Here is a 26,573-nt window from a genome sequence, read left to right as displayed (position 1 = left end):
AATATTGTACCTATAATATATATAAATAAACATTATTTCTAATATTTTTTTAATTATAAACTTGTGTGTGTAACATATATTGTCAAATATATATTCTTAAGCTCTGTCTACACTATCAAACTAGTTTGACAAAAAAAAAGTGTGATGTGCCCAAATATTGTAGTGATATGACATCATTATGTTCATATATGGGCACATCACATTTTGTCAAATAAAGTTTGATAGTGTAGACAGAGCTTTTAGGTTAATCAGACTGTCCACAAGACAAGCTCAAGATTAGAAATAGTCATTGTACAGTATAAGATATATTCACACATGTTCCTGTATAAAGAACAAAATGACACGTGTGAATGTGGCTTATAGTCAAACAATATGTGTAATCAAAGTGTATTAGCAAAGAATGTCAGAAGAATGAGCATTCCATGATGTTTACGCTTTTAACAGTTGTCTAATATTAAATGAATTACAATTATAATAATATATTTTTCAATTCAATAAAAACTTTCAATAATGTTTACACCAAACTAAATTGGTTTAAAAATCCTATTCAACCTACTGTATAGAAAATAAAGAAACACTCATTCTTCTGACAGTTTTTCTTTCTTATATAGTTAGATAAAAACACTAAATGAAAAAAAAAACTAAAAAAAGTATACATAATTTAAAAAAAAAGAAATGAAATGAACTTAATAATAATATATATGCAGTCATAATATTAATTTAGTTGGATGGTTCTTGGTCCTCTCTTCATCATTTATTAATTACAGAATCCAATATTTTTCTTTTTTTTGTATTTATATGTTTCATATGGTTCGATATAAAAGATGAAATAAATTATATAATAACATAAAGTATATACATTATATAACTTTATTAACATATTATGTTCCAACAGAAACAAAAAAGAAAGCCGAGTATAACGTAGTATTATAAGTTGAGGTAGAAAGAGCCTTGTTTTAATGAGAGCCCGAGTTAAGCACATTTATGCTTTATGTACACTTAGACATTGGCTTACTATCTATTTTAAAATTATGTAAAATTTAATTCATCAACTATGTAATTGCATACTCCACAGAAATTATGCTTAAAATACAGTAAGCCAATTACTGTATACAGTATTGCTGAGTATACTGTGGAACCATGCTGGCATACAATTCTGGTGTATCCTAAACTTTGTGGGCTTCAGTTAGGATACCATTCTGGTGTATCTTAACCTCCTTATGTACTCCAGTTAGCATACCTGGTGTATCCTGAACTCTTGTGGGCTACAGTATGCATATAAATCCAGCAATAGTATTTACTTTGCATCTTAAAGTCAATCATGTGGTTATGTGGGCATACCCTAACCTCTTTTTAACTGTATTTAAATGTTGTTCTGTATATTTTGAACATTCCTGAACCTCATGTGGTCCATTTAGCATACCATTTTAGTGTATCCTATATTCTTTGTCACACCATTCTGGTGTATCTTTGTGTGTTCCTGCATATACACCTTGATGCTACCTCTCCTGTGCTTCAGTAGAAAACTATTCTGGTGTACTTTAAACTACACCATTCCGGTGCATCTTTAACCACACTCTCAATCATGCACCAGTTGTAGGCATAATCATTCTGATCTTAAACAACCTTCTGTGCTCCAGTAGGTATATCATTCTTATCATAACCAGCATTCTGATGTATATCAAACTCTCTCCAGTAGGAACACCTTGCCTTACATCAGTCTGGTGTACCTTAGACTACTGTACCTCATTCTCAGCTTCACTGGGCATACTGATGATTCTGCTGCTACTGTACTCTCTGTTCTACAGTAGTCCATTCTTCTGTAGTATGTTAACCCATACCTCTCGCTTTCCATCAGGTTTTAACTCTGCTGTATTCTATTGCATATGATGACTTTGGAGACTGAAGTTCTGCATGAAGTCCACCTCAAAGAACTACAGTTTTTCTTTCAGCTCCATCATTTACTCCATTTTGTTGTATGCTCAATATTTCTGAGGGTACCTATATTGCTTCTTGTACAACCTTGGTTTCTTTTAACTCCCTTTGCTCAATTCTCATATTTATTGCACCTTTAAGGCTATACTCTGGTGTATAATCAAACATTAACACCTTCACTACCTCCTAGGCTCCAGTTTATGTGACATCTGGGTCAACATTCTTTGGTTGTCTATTACTTTCAATGACCTAAAAAACAATTAAAATTATGGATGATTCGAGAGTGAATACGGGCTATGGAGTTCTTCATCAGATAACAATTTGCAGACACCTCTTTTTCTTATGAACCTTTCTTCATATAGTGATTTAGTCCTTTTACTCTGTATTGTTTTAAATTTTCTAGAATTTATGTTTTGTTGAAATTGAATAAATTAAAAGGGACATCATGGGAATCTTCTATGGAAAGTGCGGTCCATAAAAAAAATGTATTGTAGATGGAGAAGTATCCTATATATTTAAGCTTAGAGTTTGCGAATTCTCTTTTTTCTTTTTCTGTTTTTACATTTGTTGATATGGATGAATTTTCCGAAATAAAAGTATTGAGTATTGAGTAAGTATTTAAAAATTGAAAAAGATTTAATTATATAATAAATATTACAAATATTAAATAAAATAACCTTATAAAATGCTGTATTTCCATGACATTCTTTACAGGTTGTGGAGCTTCACAAATGAAAGGCTCACTCCGACAGTATTTGATTACACGAATCGTTGAAGCAATCATATGCTGAAAAACAAACAATATAGATCGTAAATTATATAGACAAAAAGATATAAAAACAAGCAGCTATTGTTCAACACATTCTTCAGTTTTCGGTGAGCTCATAAATCAGTATGATCATTTGATGGGTAGCACGCACCATATGGGCAATCGATGGCTAGCACGCAATCTATGGCAGAAGTTTACTACTAAACGCAATAATTGTTAATGAGAGTCATTGTTAAAACAAACTCCACAGTTTTAGGTGAGTTTGTACATCAACAGACATTGTTTGTGAGTAGAGGAATACTGCAATATATTCGATGGCAAACATGCAATATGTAAGCAATAACTTTGAATGAATTAAGAAAAACATCTGCTACTATATCATTGATGCCTTTAAAAAACTACTGTACTAACAATTTGTACTCCAGTATTTAAAAAACAGTTTTCTAATTTTATTCCTATCTGAGGGTGACTTTAAAAACAGGCTTCACCCATCCCTGAAGCTTGTCTCAACTGGTTATGTTTTGGAAATTGATTTGACTGGTTTAACCAGAGCATTATTACAGTTAAAAGCAACCAGAAAAAGGAGTTCCCGAATAGTTGTTTCTGTATGTAACTAATTCTAATTCAACGTGTAAATGGTTAAAATGTATTGTCCCCAAAAATATGAAAAAGATTAAGATTAATTAAAAAAGACTGAATTTTCTGTAGAAAAAAAGAATGTTTTTGTTTATAATGACGCAGAGTAGAAAAGTTATAGACAAAGTGTACAACAAGTTGATTTTCAAACGCGATCAGTTAGAAACAGCGTTGTGTGGCAAAAATGTTTACAGAAAGCTGAACAGGCATTAGACTAGAGCATGTTAATTATCACCATTAATAGATATCACTTTTCGTTAGGTATGGCTAATTCCAAATGACATGTGATGTGAAATTAACCAATCAAATTGCAAGAACACAATCAGGTGTTATAATATTTAATATATATAACAATATTTTAAAAATATATTACCATCTTTTCGAAATTTATAAGTCCATCAAAAAACGTTTTGTTGCCTTCATGTGCAAAGGTCATGTCTTTTGTGAGTAGGGGCATGAATGGAATGAGAGGGGATTCTAGCTTTGCAACTGCTAAACGATAAACTCGATGGTTTCTTGACGGATCCATCGTTGTCTCAAAATCTGCATACATTTTCCTGAATTTGCTTGGTAATTTCTACAGTAAAAATGGTAAAAAATTGTAAAACTTTTGTTTAACATTACATAACTTTGGTCTCTAATTAAAAACTACATGACAAAATTGAAAACTTATTTTACTGTATACTATTAACAAATATTATATGGTTCACGTCAACCACTCGGCGTTGTATTTGCTATAGAGGTCAAGGGAAGAGTGGGTTGTTCTTCACTGGAGCAGTGTACATACAAAGTACAAAATACAATATATAAATAAAACATAAAAATATACAAAAAAATGTATTTTATCTCTTTAAAAAAAAGTAGAGATTTGGAATCCATTCTAGTGCTCCTCTCTTTTGTATTTAAGCAAGTCTTTAAAAGAGGAGTTTTCTTTAAAAACAACTTTAAACTTTTGCAATGTAAGGAAATATTTTGGGCGTGGCCGAAGAGAATCTATTTCCAATAGTGTTAGATGTTATATAAGGCTATAGTAATAGTAATATTTTACAACAGCAAGTTAAGTTGTAAACTTTTAAAAGTGATCAATAACACCTAACGTGACAGCGCAAGTTTATGAGTAAGTATAACAAACAAGATATTTAATATCACTTTTTCTTATATTTCTATTAAATAATATAGTAGTAATAATATAGCATTAATTTGTTTGTTTGACAGTTTTTAGTAACATATTATGATGCCATTGTTATCTCTCACTGATGAAATATTGTACAAACAATTTTGACAGAGTTGGTAAAAGTACAATGCTTCCATTTAATATGTTTAATATGTACGATTTCTTGATCAATAGAATACAGCGCTTGGAGTTTGTTTCTGTCATTATAAAGCATTTTATAAATTTAATTTATTATTATTATTATTATTATTATTATAACATAGTAATTCTATACGTGAAAGAATTAGATTTCATTATTACTTACATCATAGAAGATAATTTTTCCACAAAAGCTCATTACTATACTAAATAATTTGTGCAAAATTAACCATATCAAAACATTATTACATTACTAGAACTAAAGCAGGGGTGTAGGCCACTGATTACTCAAAAAGCAGACAATACTGTATTTCAAACCATCATTTATCTCAGAAAATAAATTTTGATTTTTCCCTCCCTGTGATAGAGACATGTTCGTTTTTGGAAAAAGGTAACTGTAACCTCTAAGAAAGGTTACCTTCTTTTGTGATTGCTATGTTCAGCAAGATACTTTTAAACAAACATAACTGAGGTAGGCGTACTAAAAAACAAACTCCTCTATACTGGGGGAATGGTGACATCTCTGCACACTATCATTTGGATGGTATCCAATAAATAGTAACTATTACTATTATAAGGATCACAATTTAAAGACCTAAAATCAGATGATGAAGCATATGTTCATTGAAGAAATATAAGTGCCATAAGAAATATTTACGATATTAATGTTGCTTCATAAAATCACAAGATGAAATCAATTAAATTATAATTTGAAGGTAGCGAGATGGCGCACTATATGAATCCAGCCTTGTATATGAAACTAATGCTGTCTAAAGCTCTGGCTAGACTATCACATGGATGGAACATTAATTTACACATGTAAAAAAAAATTTGGCATCAATGTCATTTATATTTTTCATACATTTAGATCTATGGTACATTAAATTGGACACTAAAATACACTAATATTTTCATTTATGTCGCAAAACTATAAGAAGTTTGAACATACACACATTAAAATTAATGGTACTTTGTTTACATTGAAATTTAAAAAAAACATATTTCCTCAGCTATAATTATTTTAATTATATTGTTGCAACTCGAAGAAATATGACACATGTTAAAATGTAAAAAGTTTGAATTACCTCCCATGTTTGAGAAAGTCTACTAACTGCAATATTGCTAAGTCCCATTACTATTGCAAAGAATGAGTGCATGTTTTGATAATCTTTACAACTGGAAAAAAGGTAATAAAAATACATATATATTATACAATAACAATAAGCTAACCAGAATATTTTGTGATATAAATCAAGGCATAAGCAAAACACCCTGTGTTATGATGCTCACAGTCTGTGCCAGTAGTAAGTGTCACACTAACACTTTTTACAACTTTTTCAGAAGAATGACCATGGAACCAAGCTTTTGCAATTATTCTCAATGTACTGTAGTATAAAGTACAAATTTTATGTCAGAGTAGGACAAACATCTCGGTAAAACTAACCAAGACAATTAAATCGAGACTGACCAAAGGATTTGAATTGAATGCACCACTCTGTTAGTTCGACTAGGGTTGGTTCTACCAAAAAATATAATTAAATCTAAATATATTTAATACTTACTATGCAGCAATTTTGATAAATTTCTTAAGTAGTAAAACTCTCTTATTAATGCTAGGAGTAAGGCACATTTCAGAAACAACCCAAAATTGCACTTCATTAAATCGGCGGATAAACATATCCAAGTTTGCAGTAATACGGCCAAATCTGTGCCGTCCAAATGTGTGATACACCAATTCATACTGAAAAGAGAAAAAAAAAGGAGAATTTTTATGATTTGCAATTTCTCATTGAAAACCAAACTTTATGGAACACCAATTGAAATTTCAAAATGTAGCATAAAACGGCTACAAATGTTGCAAAATACAGCTGCCAGAATTTGAACACATTCTCCTCTTTTTGGCCCCATGTCTGCCATAGTATAGGTTTATTTTAAAAATACTCTTGATCACTTTCAATACCTTAAAAGGTAAAGGCCCAGTCCCCATGAGTTGCTTATGTGGTACATCAACTCTCTGTCCAAAATTGGAGTACTGCCTTTTATTAAAGGTCTAGCCTAACATCTATTCTTCAAGAATATTGATGGAAGCAGCAGAATTAAATAAGTGTTTTATAAAATAAATAAATGTTTTGTATTCATTGAATTGAAATATTCTAACCATTCAACTCTTAACATTCATCATTTGAACATTACCTCATGAATACAATTGAATAGTTCCCAGTCAAACAACGTCAATTGAAAGGCTACTTCTTTTGAACTCATCAGTTCAAAAGTTGCTATAGAACTTGTCTTTGGCCCAGCTTGTTCAGGTAATGATACCTACATTTAATAAAAGATAAAAACAATCTTATTCCTCTGCAAAAGATGTTAATAGGTGAACATGTTTAGAGTAATTGTTATATTAAAATCAATGACAAACAATGTGTTTCTAAAATGGAAATAAAGTAAAGTTCAAACCCTGGCAGTCAATTGTCCAATCAACTTATTTGCTTAAACCATGCCATGAACTATACTCCTGAAGACGGTGGTATTATAACAACCAAAACTAAAAGACATTCTCAACTTTACATTTATTTCCTTTTGGAAATGTATGGATACTTTACTACAGGATTATACCTTTATATATTGGGCTCAGACTTACGAAAACGATTATACTTTTATATTTTGGACCCAAACAGTATGCAATTCAGTATGGTCAAATTAATGGTCAAAAAGGTGATCAGTTCTTATAAAGCAATTTTATCGTAAAGGCGCACCGATATGTTGATCAAAGTTGACACTCACCAGTGCGTCAATATGATCTCTTGAAGATATGAACAACTTTCCATTAAGACTGAGGTTAGAGGTCACACAGATATCAGATTCCTTTAAAACAATTCTTTCTGAAAGACAAATTCATTAGAGCATTTAGATTGTCATCTACCTCATAACATTACAAATAATACCCCAAAATGACTAAAATGGATTAACAACATAAAAGAAGGGACAGAAAAGAGTTATGAGAAATGCGCGAGGATGGAGCAACAGAGGAAAGAATGGAAATTCACGACAGCCAATCTGCTTCAAGTGGAGGACACCCACAGGTAAAGTATAATACAAACCTCCGGTAGATTTGACTTCACAGAGCACAAGATCATCTCCAACACACAACTTGTCTGAGGCGATATGAATGATGTGAGCACAGGTACTATCCATGGGAACACGTACTGTTGTGTACGTATGATCAGCACAGTAAACCTTGAATATATCTAGATGGAAAAAAAATGTAATTGTCAAAATGATACGATTGTAAATTTGTGTGCAGCACCTATAATTATGAGCAGATTGGCAGACAAATCCCCTTCTCTGTTTGAATAGTATACCAAGTTCTTTAAAGTGCATACAGTATGTGCATTGTATGTACTATGATTTAAACCAGGTCTCGAACCCATGCCTCTCACATTCTAGTCTTATTCCCTTTAGCCATTGCCCCATATCTATCATGTAAAAATAAACCTTATTAAAACAATGTGATACCCACTTTCATGGGATGCCTTGATGGGCTTTCTCATAGGTGCACGCCCTTCGGATGCACAGTAGTCGTTACCATGATGACTGTTCATAAAATGACGAGTTTTTCCACGTGAAGGTGATGCTTTGACGTTGGTTTCTCGAAACTGGACGATTCGTTCTACATTACTTAACTCAACTAGAAGTAAAGGGTAAGCTTTACTGTCTTCTTCAACAGCTGCATAGAGAGTCTGAGAGAATAAAGAAAATGAAAAGAAAAATATAATTCGTTACTGTTATATTTTATAGTGGAGAAGCTTGGTAGTTCTATTTAGAACTATTTCTACTCCACCTCCTAAGTCTCAAATAATACTTTATATTAGATAAATTATAGTTGTAATGGGAGTTTCTTATTGTATGTATGTATATGAATGAGAAATAATAATTTGGTCTTTGCAAAATTTTTTATATAGAAAATTCCCTTTTAGACCATCAATCTGAAAAGATTCTTCCAAAAAGTTGCAAAATCTTCCCTTCTACAGCATGTACAATGCATTCTGAAAACAAAACTCCCACAGGCTCCAAGAAAATGGATAATAAATAAATGAAACATTTATGTCTATGATGTTGAAAACTTTGTTTGAAACCTCAAGAAATGCCATAATAGTAGCGTCCTCTTTGAAAGCATGTCCAGCTACGACGCTCCAATGCCACACCAGTTTTAACACACGTTGCTTGTTGTTCATCATGTAATCATGCTTCTCTTGTTCCGTGCCTAACACCATTAATGAATGATAAGTAATCACAAGTCAAGGAAAACAAAATGTTAAGATATCAGAAGGAAAAAAATAGAATAGTAGAAGATCCAGGTTAAGAAGGTGGATATTGGACAAGTCTATACTGAAGGGTAAACAAAAAAGAGATTTTTAATTGAAAATTCATTCACAATAAAAGCGAATTTCTCTTTGTGAAATGCAGCCATAATGAAAGATCAGAGCAACTATTTCAATCTTATTGTTTAAAACTGCAAGTTCTGCAGTTAAGTGTAACTTTTTGCAGTAAGGTAGCAAGTAAACGTGCAGGATGTTGTATTGTTTGTCAAACATATTTATTCTGTAAGGTGGTATACAGCACTTAATATATTCTTGTAAAGTCTAGTCTAGTGTGAATGGATATATGCCATTCCAGTACAGTACATTAATGCACAATGGGGAAAAATAATTATTGAGTGCTGAAAGAGAAGCTATAGAATGATCCTAAATTGAAGCGAAAACTCTATTTTCATGCTTCTTGTAAAGGATATTGTTCCATGAGTGCTGGACACAGTTGGTTACTGGGCATGAAGACAACATGCGTTAGAAGGAAATCTTCTAGGAATGTATCCGTCTCATCCTGGTGACTATCAATCCTCGTCTCTAATAAATGCTCCAACATTTTTTCAGGTGTGCCTGCCATCACTGAATACCTGAAAAAAATTAGTTGGTACAATTTAGTATTTGGGGATTTATGAATAATAAATAAAATAAATAAAAATGATTGGCTTTTTTTCCTCCGTTTTTTAGAAAGTGTTTCTATGTTTACTTAATAACTTATATTTACCATACAATGTGATATCTTTTGGAGACTCAGCTCTTTCTGCCTTATTTGAGTATCCACACATAGTCAACCAAGACAATGTTAAAATTAAAGTGATTTATTATTTTATGTGAAACAATACAATTAATGAAGTGAAAAAAATCATATCTAAATTTAAACATTCATACTTGTAATGTGTAGGCTTCCCTTCAGCTGCTTTCAACCTGTTAGTCGGGATTTTCTCAAGAACTAGTACATCTCTTCCATGCTCTTTAAGCCGCACTGTGTTCGCTTCAACGTCTCGCAATATTCTATTAAAGTCATCTTTATCAACACGCAAAAACTGACAATTGTCTTCTCGTAAGATAATGGAAGCAGCACGTGGCGAGTCGTTTACGAGTGCTAGCTTGCCAAAGTCATCTCCTTCGTGTAGAGTGCACACAACACCTTTCCCGTAGATCTCAACATTTACAGAACCGTGCAAGATTATATACCAAGATTTGCCATCATCTCCTTGATTGAACACTGTTAAAACAAACAATTATACAATTTATTTTGTAAACTTTTAAAATGTTATCATTTAATTAATATTGGTTTTTTGAGAGTACACTTAATAGGTTATGTATATTAAATTCTAGATCCTAGTACCCTTCATTTGAGAGAAAAGAAATTGAAGAAAAAATAAAAGAAAACAAATTCTAAAAAATATAAAAAAGATTTTTAAAAAAGAAGAAAAAGAAAGATAGCTAGAAAAAAGAAGAAAAAAAGGAAAAAAAAATAGAAAAAAGGAAAAGAAGAAGAATTTAAAAAATATAAATATAAAGAAAACCAATTTTTTAAAAATAAATAAAAACTATTTCAAAAAGGGGAAAAACTAAGAATAAAAAGAAAATAAAAACAAACAAAAAAGAAAAAAAGAAAGATACCAAGAAACAATAAATAGACGAGAATAAAAAAAACAGGAAAAGAACAAAATTAAGTAAAAGAAAGAAAAATAAAGATATTTCAATATATTTCTCAAAACATCAAAATGGCTATTCACTAACTTGCTGATCCCTACAAAATATCCATTTATAAAAGTATGCATATAAACAGGAAGTCTATAAAAATGCGATTACATTTACAAAATGTCCCTAGTTCTCTGTTTCAAAGCTTTTGGTAAATTCTTCAGAACAGTGAATATTAAAATAAATTGATTCTTCCTTGCAAAGTTATATGCTGCCATCTATAAAATAATGGCAATTACATTTGGTAATTAATTTTAGTTGTCAAGATAAACTATTATCCTAAACAGTATGACTAGGCTATTTATAGAATACCGATTACTAAAGACTTAATTTATAAAACGAAATGCATTTTATGGATTTTATCCCATGGCTATGTTTCTTTCATATCAATTTTTTCTAAACATTTTTATATTCTAGTAGTATATGAAATAAAGCATATAGGATTTACTTTAAAATAACTAAAAACACACTATTTGTAGTTATTAAAATCAAAATTCTACATTTCTACATGTTTTTGCCAAAATATTTTTAGAAATGTAAGATTATTTTTTTTATTACTTTAATTTTTTACATATTATTCAAATTATTCATATTTGTCTCTAGAGTCAGGTAGCTTGCAGTGTTAAAATAGAAGTGAGTGATTGCCTGGGCCCTGAAAATTCTACAGAGAAAAGAATACTATTTAAAAACCTGCACATTTGATATATGAATAGCCGTCAATGCCATATGAACACCCCTTGGGATGATATGCTTAAATCTGGACAGAGAGTAGATGCATTTGCTTAAGTAGACACAGCTTTACCGCAGGAACTAATGTTTGTAATGTACATTATTATTTAAAACTGCTTATAGACAGCCTTGAACATAGACAAATATAATTTAGATATCAGAATTTTCTCTAAACTAAGCACTTTTTACATACTCACCCTCGATAGATCTACCAGGACAGTACAGTGGGAGATTAAAAGTATTATTAAGAGAACCTCAAACCACTGAAAGCCTGGGCTATACAAAGAAATCCATGACATTTTCATAGAATCTCATTTTCAACCACACAATGATATTAATTTATTTAGATTATAATGTTTTAAATGTTTTAATATATGGAAATATAATCAGTATAATATAATATAATTATATAGTTTGTAGCACAGCAAACAGATGGCAGACAAAGGCTGTGGAGACCAAAAACAGGAGAAGACAACAACAAGTACAGAATAAACAGTTGGAGATATCTTTCTATAGTCGGTGAAAAATGGCAATTCTTGAAATGATAGATCATGGATGGAAAAACCTGTTATACCACCTAAAATGAAAGTTATGATACAAACTAGTTTCTTTCTCGGAAAAATGAAAACAAACTTACACACTGTTCCTGCTTTTTGGTGCGATTCAAAAACAAGAACACTTGCAAGTTCACGCTTTACCATCGTTGATAGATGTGCCAAAGCTTTGATGTGAAGCAACTCTTCGTAAATGATCTCCAGATCATCCGGACTCCTCTCCAGTGGACTGAAAGACATCAATTGTCAAGGTTAAGAATTTATTGGCAAATCCACTGACTGATTTTATTGGAAACAATAAAAAAAAGGTACGGTAATGAAAATATATTGAAATGTAATGACCAATTTAAAGAGTAGTTCTGGGTATAAAAAATAAACCTTTCCAACAACATTGATAATGACTTTACAAGTATTGTGAAATAACCTTTTTTACTTTTGTATGATATGTTTATTATGAAAGATAGGATAGTTCACCAAAATTGACTGTCATTTCTTATGTAACACCACCTATGCATCATCACTTTTTTTTAAAAAGGGATTATTTCATAATGATTTATATTCTTCTTCACTGAGTGGGTTAATATCAATGTTGTTGCAAAGGTTTACATTTTGACCTGGAATTACCCTTATTTGTCCTTTACAATGCTTGTCACTAAGGATGGTTTTAAAATTAAAGATGCTTGACAAAAAAAAAATGTTGAGTGGTTTTGTGTGTGACATGAATTTGTTATTTATTAGTTTTATTAAAATCAAAATTGGATGGATATTTTGTGAAGTTATAATTATAGAAAGACACAAAAGCAAAATTAAGAAACAATTAAAGCATGAAAAGCAAAGAAATTATCAAGAAAGCAGATTCTAAAAATAACATTCAATCTATAAATCAAAGGACAGATTTGGAATTTGGTAAATATATCTAATAAGATCTTTGCTTAAAATTAAAAATTTAATTGGCATTTGGTGTGGACAGGAGATATACAATTCATTTAGATTTTACCTGGTTTTACAACAATATAGTAGCAATACATTATTCATTGAAATAATCAGACTACATTCAAGAAAATTAAATTGCCAATTACTGAAACTAAAATACATTTGATCATGGGTCATGGGTTGTATAACTGTTTTTTTACTTTAACAGAAATTCTAGTACATGAGATTTGCACCCAGTATTCGATGATTGGATCATGTTTAAACCACCTAACCGCTTAAAAAAAAATACAAACACACAACAGAACCAGGAAAATTACAATAACTAAAATAATTGCTTCCAAATAAAAGTCAAAATTTAATACATTTATTGCCTGTTTTTGCTTTTAAATAAAACGAGTACAGTTTTAAATGAAGTGCATTTCAAAGTGAGTAAGGTTGACAGCTGGAAAGAGATGCTAAACGCTATACAAATATAACGTCTTCTACTAATAGCTTTCACGATATAAAACCAATTGCTTAAATTGAGGTCAGAGTAAAACAGAAATTGGCAAGATACAGCAGGAAACTAAACTGTAGCCAAAAGGTTTTTAAATGCAAATAAACAGCTTTAATTTAATGTATTAAATGAAATTAGGTGAGGGATACTACATAAAATGTGTAATATATTATTAAACAGCCTTTAAGTATATATTTAATGTGACAAGGTGATATTTCACACTGAAGGAAAGATGGGTTAAAAGTATTTACAGCAAGTTGTATAGTTATAAACTGCTCAACACTTACAGAAAATAATTATCATTAGTACTGTAGATTCAAAACGCAATACGTAAAACATATGGGTTAAAATTATATAATTTCCAAGTAAGTAAATTCACTTGAATAAAACTGGTTAACACCACAAAGAGGAAAAAGCGCCAATGATTTCACTTTCTTAAAAGTGTGACAATTAAAGAAATACATGAGGTTAATTTTAATGAATGTAGCAAAGAATCAATAGTCTGCAGACTGTAATATTATTCACACGAGTTAAGCTTTGGTTTTCTGATAATTCCATTTATGAGACATTCAATACAATGTGTGACAATTGAGAAATGGGGTCAGCTTCTGCTGAAATCTACACTGATACTCTCTATTTGAAAACAACAAAAACAAACTTTGAAATACATTTGAAACTATCATTTAAAAAAAACCTGAATAAATGTTTAAAAAAAAAGTAAAATTTAATCCAAAAACAGAACGCATTCAAATGCTAAAAAAGTCTATTTTAAATAGTGTGTTAATGTTGTTTTCTAAGTTGCGATGAGATCAGGCAGTAAAAAGGTGAAGATAATAATTGACCCGATATGATATTAATAATAACTATTAGTGTTGTGTTGCAGATAAAGGTTACACAACACAAATGATTAAGTGTTTTTAACCATTATGTTGAGAATGCTATTTAACTCTTGTCACGATTCTGCTGCCAAGAAAATGATGGCAATTATTCTACTATTGGACCGACTATTTGCTCCCAGCTGAAATTTTTCTGAATATGATCGATGTTTCAAGCACCTTTTTAATCCTGGTTAAAAAGGAAAATGTAATTAATGTATTTCTTCTCTAGGCAAATTGTGGGCGATGACAAGGAACTAAATAAAAGTATTTTTCGTGGAAGCTTCAGTGACTGCCTAAAGGCTTGAACTTACGACCTAATGATTGAAAGCAACGATACTTTACTAGTAAACCAGATGCTTATAAATACTTTAATAATACATTATTTCTTTTGTTTATAATTCTCATAAAGAAAGATTTTTTGGGAAAAAATGCTTACTACAGTCAACTAATTAATTTACAAGTTAGCCAATTGTAAAGATTTTATCAACTTTAGATAAACAAAAAGAACCATTACCAGAAGAACCACAGAATAGGTTCAGATTTAAAAAAGTAGCTAGAGTAGCTCAGATCATCATTTCGATTTATTTTGTATTCTTGAAAATGATCAAATAGATTGAAATGTCCAAATTGCAATTTTTGCTCACTTGAAATATCAGGAAACTGCAGAGAGGTCTGTAGCAGTGAATACCAGTAGCCATGGGAGAAACCGTTTATGCTATTTTCAAACTAGAGACGAGCAACGAAACTGCTAGTAAATAGGCCTAACTTATAACTTGTCTTACCTAGCCAGCAGGCAAATTATTTTCATCAACTTTTTTAGTTGTTTACACTTCTATTTGGCACCCTTTTTGCAAAAAAACACCCTTAATAAAACCTGGCTATAGGATTGGTGTCATTGTTCAAACAAGAGCGGCAATCACATTGAAATGAGGACAGATTAGGATATGAGGTCTCAAAGGCTAAGCCTTAAATTGTATTCTCATTAAATCATAATACAAAGTGATATTAATTATGAACACAGGAGGAGACAGTTTGCTGTCAAAGTTACAAATTAATAAACATAAAATAATCAAATATTTACTAGTAAATTAAAAATTGATTTGTAGTATAGACAAGAGTTTGCAGTTCTATTTTGTTTTTTTTGTATTGATATAAAAAAAATCATAAACAATGGTCCAGGCTTGTGTTATTAATATACAGTACTAATATTAGCCTAGAATATAGCCTAGTTTTAAATGGTTATGAATGTACTCTTTGAATTGTTAAACAAGAAGAGATAATGTAGAGCATGTTAAAACAATTATGGCCATTGCATGTTATAAGAGTAGTAGATATATTGTACTGTAATTCTATAAGATTAAATGTATATTGAAACAATTGCAAGCAATGTTCAGTGAAATGGTATATTAGTTCTCATTGCGTGTTGTCAAACATAATTCAATGCCCATGGTGCTATGTTAAAGCAATGCATGTTAAGCAGTATTTAGTGAGATGTTAGAGCAGTCCTCTTTGCAATACAATTACACAGGCATGGTTATTCAAATGCTATATCTAGGCAGCTTAACCATGTCATCTGTATGTTGTTAAGACCAGGCATAAGTGCGAGTGAGTGCAGGCTCATTGAAAAATTCCCTATCTTTAAAATATTGTCATATTCTATTTATGAATAATTATGACAGCACATTGGTATGAAAGGAACAAAGTAAAAACAGCATTACATCATATTTTATATTATATATTTTTAGAGGTATTTATACCTCAATGCTTACAGCATATTACGATTTACTGTAATGCAAAAATCAATAAATTCAAATTGTCAATTGGGAACAGAGTGATTAACAGAAGATAAGTATGAAAATGACTTAAGCTAAGTCAATAAATATTGAATTGAGAAGTTAATAAAGTGTGAAATTAATTTGTCAGAAGGGAAGATTGTTTAGAAATAAGGAAAATAATGTGTTAAATGGTAACTTGGTTAAAATGTAAATGTAAAAATAAATTACATCAATAAAAATATTATTAGGAAATAACTTTTAAAACAATGAGCTGTACTTATAGTAGTGGATATTGTGTGCAAAGGTGTGGATAGACATACTCCATGAATTTTCCAACCCAACAAACCTACAGATTAAATTGTATGGAGCTATAACTGTGATGTTCAATTTGAAACATACTTCCCTCACCACCGAAAGCTGTAATCTTTATACAAAGTTGTCATTGTTATGTTTACTCTGATTAGCCTAGCCCTGGGCTCTCACTTTACGCTATCGCCACGATTTAGCCAGGCTTCTGATAAATGGCACATGATAGAAATTAGCTTTCAAAAGCTACCATGTCCTTCCACTTGGGTTTTAAGGAGCTACCATGTCCTTCCACTTGGGTTTTAAGACTACCAATGACTAATTCAGTAAGTCCCATAATATTTGAACAGAAAGCAGGTTTTTTTTAAATTGCTAGGGTCAAGTACAACTTTAGCATTTTAGCACATAAAAACAACTCTTTAGACATCAAAGCAAAACTGGTTCCTACCTACCTCACATTACTATAAATCCAGCCAACACAAAACAAAACAGTAAACAATCAAACAGTTAAGAAATTAGCAACATAAAATCTGTGTTAAAAATACACTGAATTAACAATACTACAAAAGGTTAAAGGTTACTAAAGAAGGTCAAAGTTTAAACAATATTAAGCTAAAGATTAAAATGAATCAATTAACTAAGTGTTACAGTAGAAACGACAAAAGCTGTACGGTAATTCAATATAAAGCTGAAATATTCTCACAACACATGCACATTTGTTAATAATGAACTAAAGCTCTACAGTAGAACGAGAATTAGAAATTTCGTGAAAAATCATATATTATAATTTTTCCAAAATGTTCAGATTGTACGTATCTGAAATAAAATTTTATTTTGGTAATCTTATATATTTATCTTTCTTTTTGCAAACAATTACAGTACAGTAGTTAAAAGGGTTCTAAAATCTGATAAAGTTCTCATATTTTAAGAAAAAGAGTACACTATGATTAGAATTTTGTGCGCATCTATGTTTACTGAGGACAAACATTTCAGCTACCAACATGGATTATTTCAAATAAAACTACTCCAGATATGGAACTACCATCATATTACTATACTACATTAAAAAATATAATTTCATTTATCGTAATCAAACTGCTTTTGTCCAGGGCTTAGAGAAATTTGTTTTTCTTAAACGATGAAAAATAATTGATTCATAGAACCACATGGTATATTTCTATATAATAACAAACTTGTAATATTTGTAATATATTATAACTGCATTATTTAGTTTAAAACTTCATCAAGGTCTATTCATTATGTTAATAGCTGTTTGACGTGTTAAATCAGGGAGTTATGAAAATAACTAGCGTTTAAAATCATGCGGTACGTTATCCTTTTGCGTAATTACCTGGGTACGTGATGTTAGTAGAATGTTCACGTTGTTAATGTCTATTAATCACCAACCTCTCTTTCTCAAGAGACGTATTTAAGAAGCTTTACGAGAAAATGTTAGTGTAACAGGCATAACTCTTAAAAACAAAGAAATTCATGCATTAGGACAAAAACATGCAGATACAAATATGGAAGGAAGTGATTTGATTTTTCATGATAACTAGGATGGCTGGTCAGGTGATTGGTCATGTCGTTTGCTAGCTGGGATCAGACTGTAGAAGTAGGGGGATCTTTCATGTATTCAGTTTTTCAACTATAATTTGTTATATAAAAATTAACATATTAACATAAAAATAAAGTTAAATATAATATAAACTATTTACAAAAATAAAACTTGAAAAGTAGTGCAAAATAAGAACATTTGAAATCTGAGGAAGTGGGCCGGAAAAGGAAAAACCATGCGCAGAAGACAACATGCATTTCACATTAAAAAAAATTGTAACCATGCAGGGAAGGATTAAACATGCATTTGTTTGTTTGTACTTACTTCTCATGCTGCCATACTCTATGTGAAGTACTGAAGTAGTGAACGGAATAAACATATTCTTAGCATTTTTTTAGATGTTTACATGCAATAGTATCTGGTACATGCAGTGTATAAAACGCTGTGGACCTAGGTGTACTATTTTTACTTAGGCATTGCAAAAATAGTGTCTCAATTTTCAAGATATTATTACAATAAATATAGCAATTATATATATTAATATTAATAATAGTTATTTATAAAAAAATAATCATTTAATAAGCATTTATTAATAATCTTACAATATGCCTGAAAAAAAAAACAACCAATGTACTTATCTGAATAAAGTGAATGTGTTTGAATGTAATTTAATTTTTATAGATATTATTTATAACAATATTTTGTATTATAATTCCATAGCTAGAAGGCAAGCATTTACTGATAGTGGCACTGTATAGCGTGAGAAAGATATACTGGTTGTGGGAAAGAAGAGAGCAAACCATTATGGTTATAGCTAGAAGCATTTGTGGAACATGGCAATTAGACAAAGACACTGGTGAAGAAGAGCAACCATGGTGAACAATTTTGGTTCTATAGCTAAGGCAAGCATTTGATCCTTTCACTTCAAATAGTGGCACTAATAACTACGAGAAAGATACTGGTGAAGAAGAGGAAGCATGGTGAACTATTATGGTTCTATAGCACTTACTACGAGAAAGATACTGGTGAAGAAGAAGAAGCATGGTGAACTATTATGGTTCTATAGCACTTACTACGAGAAAGATACTGGTGAAGAAGAAGAAGCATGGTGAACTATTATGGTTCTATAGCACTTACTACGAGAAAGATACTGGTGAAGAAGAAGAAGCATGGTGAACTATTATGGTTCTAGAAGGCAAGCATTTGATCCTTTCACTTCAAATAGTGGCACTATTTAGAATGAGGAAGATACTGGTGAAGAAGAGTAACCATTGTGAACCATTTTGGTTCTATAGCTAGAAGGCAAGCATTTGATCCATTCACATCAAACGGTGGAACTATTTAGAATGAGGAAGATACTGGTGAAGAAGAGCAACCATGGTGAACCATCTATCTAGAAGGCAAGCATTTGATGCTTTCACATCACATTTGATCCCTTCAGTGGCACTGTTTGGCATGAGAAAGATACTGGTGAAGAAGAGCCATTATAATGGTGAAAGATACCATAGATAGAAGGCAAGCAATTAATACTTCTACCATAAAAATATGGGTACATTTATGAAACTTTCAGTTTTAGGGAGGTCAACAGATAATTCTAAACAATTATTTAATGGATGTCCGTCTCAGTTTAGACATGGACAATTTGTAGGGTACACACAGGCCCTTTGGCACTGTGTATTTAAAAAAACACAGGATCTATGCAAGTTAGCTAAGCTATAACTAGATTTAGAGAAGTTCAGGGTTTCTGGTGTCACGCTGCTACTGTACATGTAGACTTTATGTAGACTAAATGTTAGACTTTAGCATTGCCATGTGGGATGAGCATAGATATAGCATATTTATAAAGTAACACTGTCTGAAAGCGCAATGGACTAGATGTCGCATTCAACAACTTTCATCTCCCCTAAGGATCCCCTCGTGTCAAACAGCTGCCACCAAATGGCGCTCATTCGTCTGCCCACAACAACAGCACCATAAATAGGTATAAAAAGCATGTCAACCACAAGACTTCTGATTAGAAGACAACCGTGTCAAATAACAGTAAGTATCGATTCTGTGACAAATTGTATATGGACTTAACGAAAAAAGGTGCGGAACTTATCTATAAATTGTCTCGCCATATGATACTCATTTAGTGCATGTACTTTTTTGTTATTAAATCTTTGCTAACCTGGGTTCAACAACTCGGTCACAAACTGATCAGGATATAAAACATCACACAAAGTAATTACATTTGAGATTAAATTGAGTTTAATGTGAACAGACGAATTGCCATTTATTATATGTCATAATGCAAGATTTAGTTGAGTACAGGGATAAATCACTGGCTTACGTACACTGTCAAACTGCATTAAGGTCTGGTTCAAATCAGAGCGCGATACTGTGTTATCTATAGCATATTAGTATAGTATGTCTAATATCTTTAACAAATTTAAATAGAGCATTTGTTTTTTTGGTTTCATTTGTAAAGATATCTTTAATTTAATCATTTAATAATAATCCCCTCCATAGATAATTTGAAGTTGGTGTGGAGAAATGTTATGCTAAAATATTGTATATTTATGTTACATAATATGTACTATTATACTTGTTTTTTTCTTCTTGGTTGAATAAATATATTACAAAACTGTAAAACTCTATTAAGTGGACACTTTCCCATGAAATAAATAAGTGACAATATGCCTTTTTAATACTACGGCGTACCCTTATGGAGATACAGTGTTGGGTACCAAAGGTGTCTAATTATAGGTGTTTTTCATCAATGCCTTAAACATTGGTTGGCTGGATAGTGTTCATACACTCTAATAATTTTGGTTCAAATAGTGAAATTAAAAATTCTTTTATAACCATGACTAATTTTATGACATTTCTATCATAATCATCTTAACACATATGCATATATATATTGGTAGTGATATGACATATATCCATATATGGGCACATCACATTTTTTGTCACATAAAGTTTGATAGTGTAGACAAAGCTCAAGAGGATTGGGAAAATGTGTGGGCTATTCAGAATTCAATAATGCGCTGATATTGCTATGTAAATTTATATGTTTTACAACCATCAATTATTATCTTATGGTTTCATAAACCAAGTTGAAAAAAGGATTATAATTTATAGAAAAATATCTGGGCAAATAGAACATGGATTGTTAAAGAAAAAAATCACCGAAAATATTTGTAGTTTGCTTGTTCATTTTACTTTTTTGTTTAGAATTTTGCTAGTTGAATAGTTTCAACAAATAAGAATTGAGTCAATAAAATTGTTGTCATTATCTTCTGAGTATATTTTTATACTGAATTCAAGGTCCTTCCTAATAAAAAATATAAAACCATAAGTACGTCTTGAAGACGTTATTACTAGTTAATATTCCAGTAATAAAGAAATAATCTTACCAAAATTAGAATAAAGACTATAAAAAACAATTGTTTTTAGAATTTATATTCATTATTTGACAATATTATTTCTGAAAATTGTTTTATAAGAAAAGGTAATTTTTATGGAATTAAAATATCAAAAGAGATGTATATGGAAAAACAATAATAATTGCATTTCAAACTAAATTACTTGCAATAATATATCAATAATCTATTGTATTGACCAAATTGTAATAGAATCTACTGCATTTTTGTCTAAAAAAATATTAGTGTATTATTTATCACTACTGTATTAATAACTTAAATGTTTTCCAAAATGTTTTTTTCTGTTTATTTCAGTGTTATTTAATGCTATTATATTCTTGGTTGAATTGGTGAATTTTATATATATTTATTTCTTACGAATCCTGGGGTTATTTTTTATTTCAAAAAACGAATACTGATCAAATTTCTAGTGCATACTGATAACACCTATTATCATTTACTTTTTTTTTATGCACAAAATGTACTTAATGCTTAATGCTAAGGGCATTTTTCATTTTAAAATCCGGGTAGGTTCATTTAACAGGGAAAAAAAGTCTCATAAGTTTTGCATTTAAATGAAGTTATTTAGAAATAATATATTTCAATTTTATTGAGAACTGAATTTTAAAGTTCACAGAAGTTATCTTTCATACAAATTTGTCATTTTCAGAATCTTTTCACAACTTTTAAATAAAAAAACAAAGTTATAGCTTCAGATGTTAGACAATGATAAATGTTAATGCAAAAATCTGTCATTGTTATATTTAACATTAATATAATCTAATTATAAATATAATACATAATTATCCATTTAATGATATTATTATTTCATTACCATAAAGCTTAAATCATATTATATGTCTTGACCTTTGACATTACACTAAATATGAAGGGAAGCTAATCTCTGCACAACCGAAAATATAGGACTATCTAGCTCTCCTGTTCACACTTACATTTTGGAGTAAAGGCCCATTTACACTATATATTTACACTAGATATAGATAAGCATACATTTGTTTTACATAAAACAAAATAAATTAGAAAGGTTTGCGTTCTAGAACTATAAGATAATCATTTATGCTGTCTTTGATTAAAATAATATTTTTAAAAACCCAACTAAATGACGTAATGATTAAGAAAAACAATAAAATCGTTATATTTTTCACGATATTATTGCTCTTATCAATCATGACGTCATTTGATTGGACGTGTAAAAATATCTTTTTCATCAAAGGAAGCATAGGTAGTTATTCTATAATTATGGGATGAAAACTTAGATTACTTTTGTTTTATATATGAAAAGTGCATGCTTCTATTTATCGCCAATCGTTATCGTCCTAGTGTAAATGGGCCTTAAGGCAAATATCACAGGTTAATTTCATCTCTATTCATTGTTAGTAATTATGTAGATGTTTTAATATTTATGTTAAAGCTGGTTCTCGTAACGTAACGTAAGCGCACACCGCAAGTAATTTAACCAATCACAATGTGATGGATCAATTAAACTGCTGCTTGTGATTGGTCAACTCACATGTATTGCGCCTATTGCGTATCAATACATCCAAGCTTAAACAAAAATTCCAATGCTAATTAAGCAATATATTTTTAAAAAGTGATGAATATTCATCAAAAAAATGTTTGGGCTACAGTAGTAAATGTGAACACCAGGATCAACAAAAATTGTAAAAGTATAAGAAAAGGTTTTTTAAACAAAACAAATATTGGCATAGGGCATCAACATTTATAGATATACTAGGCAAATTGGGTATAAATTAGAATTTTGCATCTTGAAAATAATTTTTTTTTTTAAACTAGAGATGTTCAATTCGTGTTTAGGCAAACTTTAAAGGCATGGAGATATTTTTTTTGTTTAGTACACTGTTATCATGTAAATCCTATATTCATTATTAAATTATATTACCAAAAAGACAAAAATACTACAACATAATTTCAAAATAATAAATATCAAATATTAATAAAAATAGTAAGTATACAGTAGTTTTTTTTATAGTAATACTATACTATACTCTATAGATTTATAAAGCACTTTTCTAAAAAAAAATATCAAAGCACTGAACATTAATTAGAGCAGTAATAACAATTATAGATCATATTAATAATAATAATTTTAGTATAGTATACCATGGAGTTATAAAATTAATTTTATAGCCCTATGATATTACTATTATTACTGTGGAAATCAAATATAAACAAAATTAGCAAATATGCTCTGTTCTATGTGATGAGTTAATCACATCCAGTCATTAAATCACACTCAAAAAGTCATTAAATCACACCATAGTATTAAAAAAATGATGAAATACTTACGGTGTTCGTAAAATCATTCTCATCATTGCGTCCGGTCCCATCTGAACCAGCATCAATAGAACTTCTTGAAATTCCTCATCAGCTTCTCTTTTATCTTCAGTTGTAGGGATCGTACTATTGCCTTCGTCGTCCTCTCTGAAACGGTAGAAAAGTTCCCTATCACGGAATGGATGCTCCCAACAAACTGTAAAGAAAATAATAGTTATATTGCTAAAAATAGCTTTCCAATTTACATAATATTATACAACATTCAACTTTAATTTCAATTTTAACATAAAAAACACATTATGGATTAATGTTTAATGTAAGAATTTAAGCTATATAAATAGATTTGAAATTGCAGACTCTCACCAATCTCAAAATAATTTTAACAATTTTATTGAATACAGATTGAAATTCAATACAAGTAGGAATAAAAAATAGAAAACTTTTTATATCTTATTCTACTTTAAAAAGATGTATTTATGTGATACGGAAATATGTGTCAACCTTTAAGTTACAAAAGTAAAGCACACTAAAGTTTCTCAAAAGGTAGTCCACGTTAGAGTTAGATAAAGTTCTGATAAAGTTAGATAACACATATTATAATAGACCTGAGTATATAGGCCTACTTCATCAGTGGAAACATCAGTGGATCATTTTCATTTATTAATATTTGCATATCACAATATACATAGAAATGTGTTACAGTCCGCTGAGATATACAAAACAGTGACTATCTAGAATATTAGTACCTCATGACAGATTGCACTCCCTATAATATAACAGTAATAACTCTATTATAGGGAATACAATATTTTACGGACTGTCTAGAATATTAGGTACACCCGGGACAGATTGCACCCCCTATAATATAACAGTAATAACTCTATTATAGGGAATACAATATTTTACGGACTGTCTAGAATATTAGGTACCCCCGGGACAGATTGCACCCCCTATAATATAACAGTAATAACTATCTATTATAATAGATACATACATACATACAATAGATACAATCGTAAAAGTTTGATCACATACACACGGCTTTCTATAGATATTTTGAAAAATGTTGTGTGAATCCTCCGTAGCCAAAGTCGGATGATAAATCCATGAGTTGAAAGTTTCACACTCATGCTGTCAATGATAAACTGCAAATTTCAACCATCCATCACCCTATATTTTTTTCCATAATGTTTTCTCTACAAGTTTATCAAAACATTTTTTATTAGAAATGAACTATCATTTTTACACATTGTAAATCATGTTCAAGTTTGAACCTCATCATACACATCACCATATTTATTATTAAACTTCACGAATTCAGTTGTCACTTGAAATTGCCTCAATCATAATAGTAGATATTTTAATGCTATGGCTTATATAATGAATTACGTTATAGTCTTCTAATGATATTTCGTATTATTTTAGTCTAAAAATAAGACATTTTTTTGAATCAAAACATTATGATTACTCGATTATTTCTTGATAACATTGCCACAGTCTTTTTATAGTGTATATGGTTCAATGGTAATATTTAATTATGATACAAAAAAAAATCAAATAAACTTGTTCTTTATAACATTTATTATATTAACTTTCTATACAAGTTTTGTATACACTTGGTTGGCAAAGTGTTTATACTCTATTTATGTTCGTAATCCCCAGTTGTATTTGTGTCTGCTCATGCATTATGAATTTTAATGAGTTTATTAAGATACTATTTTTATTATTATTCAATATTACTTTATAGGTGAAATTTGAAAAAAATAAATAAATTTTGAAATTGGGTAATGACTATGCTAACATTTTCATATAGCATTAATGTTAATGTGATAAAATTGTTTACCATTATGCATAATTATCAACTACAACACTTATAGTTTAACGATCAAATTACCCTGTGGACACTTAAAATGTCATGATTTGCTAAAGTTAGCCTTTCTTATTATTATTTCTCATCACAAATAACTCCTTCGGTGTTTTTACACTTCTCATCGGCGTGCTAAAATGTGTGCAAGTATAACAATATTTTTTTTTCAAAAAAAAACCACAAATTTTTGGTTTGATAAATATTATCTCAAGTTATGCTTTTCATTTCTTTCATTTTCTTTTATATAAGACAAACAAACACACACTCACACATACAAATATCTCAGACAAAAATATAACCTTCAGAGGTGGAAGTGATAAAAATCTTTGAAAGTAATTGTAAATTTAAAAAAAAATAAATTACTCACTATATAGTTAGATAATAATCTGTTACTTCTTATATGCTATGCATGGTCCAATTGAAAAGATTAATACTATTATATGATGAAATCTATAATAATCATCTTACCTAACTTAATACGATATTTGCCTCCTGCTCTTTCCTTTTTTGGCTGTTTTTTTAAAAATGAATAGTGTTTTTTATATTTTTGTGATCTACACACAATTTGGCCATGAATTGGTAATTATATTATTATTTTTAAAATAAAGAGAATATACAGTCTTTGTCATCCGTTATATCTCACATAACATATATGTCTTTATCATTTCTCCTTTAATCAATTTGATGAATGACCTGACACCTAATATTTTTGTAATAAACGAAATATACATTCATCATAATCATCAAAGAAGATTTATCATTTCACTACTATATTACTTTGAATTATGATTATTAGTTGTCACTGCCAGTTATGTGTATATAAATAGCCAATGTTAAGATGATGAATGAGCTTTACTGGGCTAAATTAAGGACCTGTCAGTATACAGAGTTTTGCATCGTACGCAGCAATGCATAACCCACGCATAACTCACGCATAACTCCCCAAAGTCTGAAGTAATCGGAAAAGTATAAGTCGCCTCTTACGATATGATAGCTCAAGCTACAACGCTTATGATAAGAAAGTCCGCAAC

At 30.2% G+C, this 26,573-nt stretch overlaps 2 protein-coding genes across 3 annotated transcripts in view; both read right to left on the bottom strand.

Moving 5' to 3' along the window:
- Positions 1 to 26,573, bottom strand: part of LOC144841564 (NADH dehydrogenase [ubiquinone] 1 alpha subcomplex subunit 10, mitochondrial-like) — a 242,600-nt gene that overhangs the window by 135,765 nt on the left and 80,262 nt on the right. The window lies entirely within an intron of this gene.
- LOC144841538 (rap guanine nucleotide exchange factor 4-like) overlaps positions 1,819 to 26,573 on the bottom strand; it is a 59,108-nt gene continuing 34,353 nt past the window's right edge. Inside the window, exons 9-23 of one of the 2 annotated variants that reach the window (XM_078697917.1) lie at positions 23,688 to 23,871; positions 18,277 to 18,306; positions 12,090 to 12,235; positions 9,905 to 10,241; positions 9,445 to 9,606; positions 8,789 to 8,939; positions 8,173 to 8,392; positions 7,754 to 7,900; positions 7,437 to 7,534; positions 6,846 to 6,971; positions 6,215 to 6,393; positions 5,738 to 5,828; positions 3,714 to 3,917; positions 2,613 to 2,722; positions 1,819 to 2,184 (exon numbers count right to left, since the gene is read on the bottom strand). In XM_078697917.1, the coding sequence (XP_078554043.1) occupies positions 2,115 to 2,184; positions 2,613 to 2,722; positions 3,714 to 3,917; positions 5,738 to 5,828; positions 6,215 to 6,393; positions 6,846 to 6,971; positions 7,437 to 7,534; positions 7,754 to 7,900; positions 8,173 to 8,392; positions 8,789 to 8,939; positions 9,445 to 9,606; positions 9,905 to 10,241; positions 12,090 to 12,235; positions 18,277 to 18,306; positions 23,688 to 23,871 (2,255 nt within the window). In that variant the 3' untranslated portion in view covers positions 1,819 to 2,114. The remainder of the gene's footprint in view (positions 2,185 to 2,612; positions 2,723 to 3,713; positions 3,918 to 5,737; positions 5,829 to 6,214; positions 6,394 to 6,845; positions 6,972 to 7,436; positions 7,535 to 7,753; positions 7,901 to 8,172; positions 8,393 to 8,788; positions 8,940 to 9,444; positions 9,607 to 9,904; positions 10,242 to 12,089; positions 12,236 to 18,276; positions 18,307 to 23,687; positions 23,872 to 26,573) is intronic. The other variant, XM_078697918.1, reaches the window with a different exon arrangement.

Source organism: Antedon bifida, chromosome 4 (genome assembly GCF_963402885.1).
Source record: "Antedon bifida chromosome 4, ecAntBifi1.1, whole genome shotgun sequence".
NCBI classification, from domain to species: Eukaryota; Metazoa; Echinodermata; class Crinoidea; order Comatulida; family Antedonidae; genus Antedon; species Antedon bifida.
This window is presented reverse-complemented; position numbering and strand designations above follow the sequence as displayed.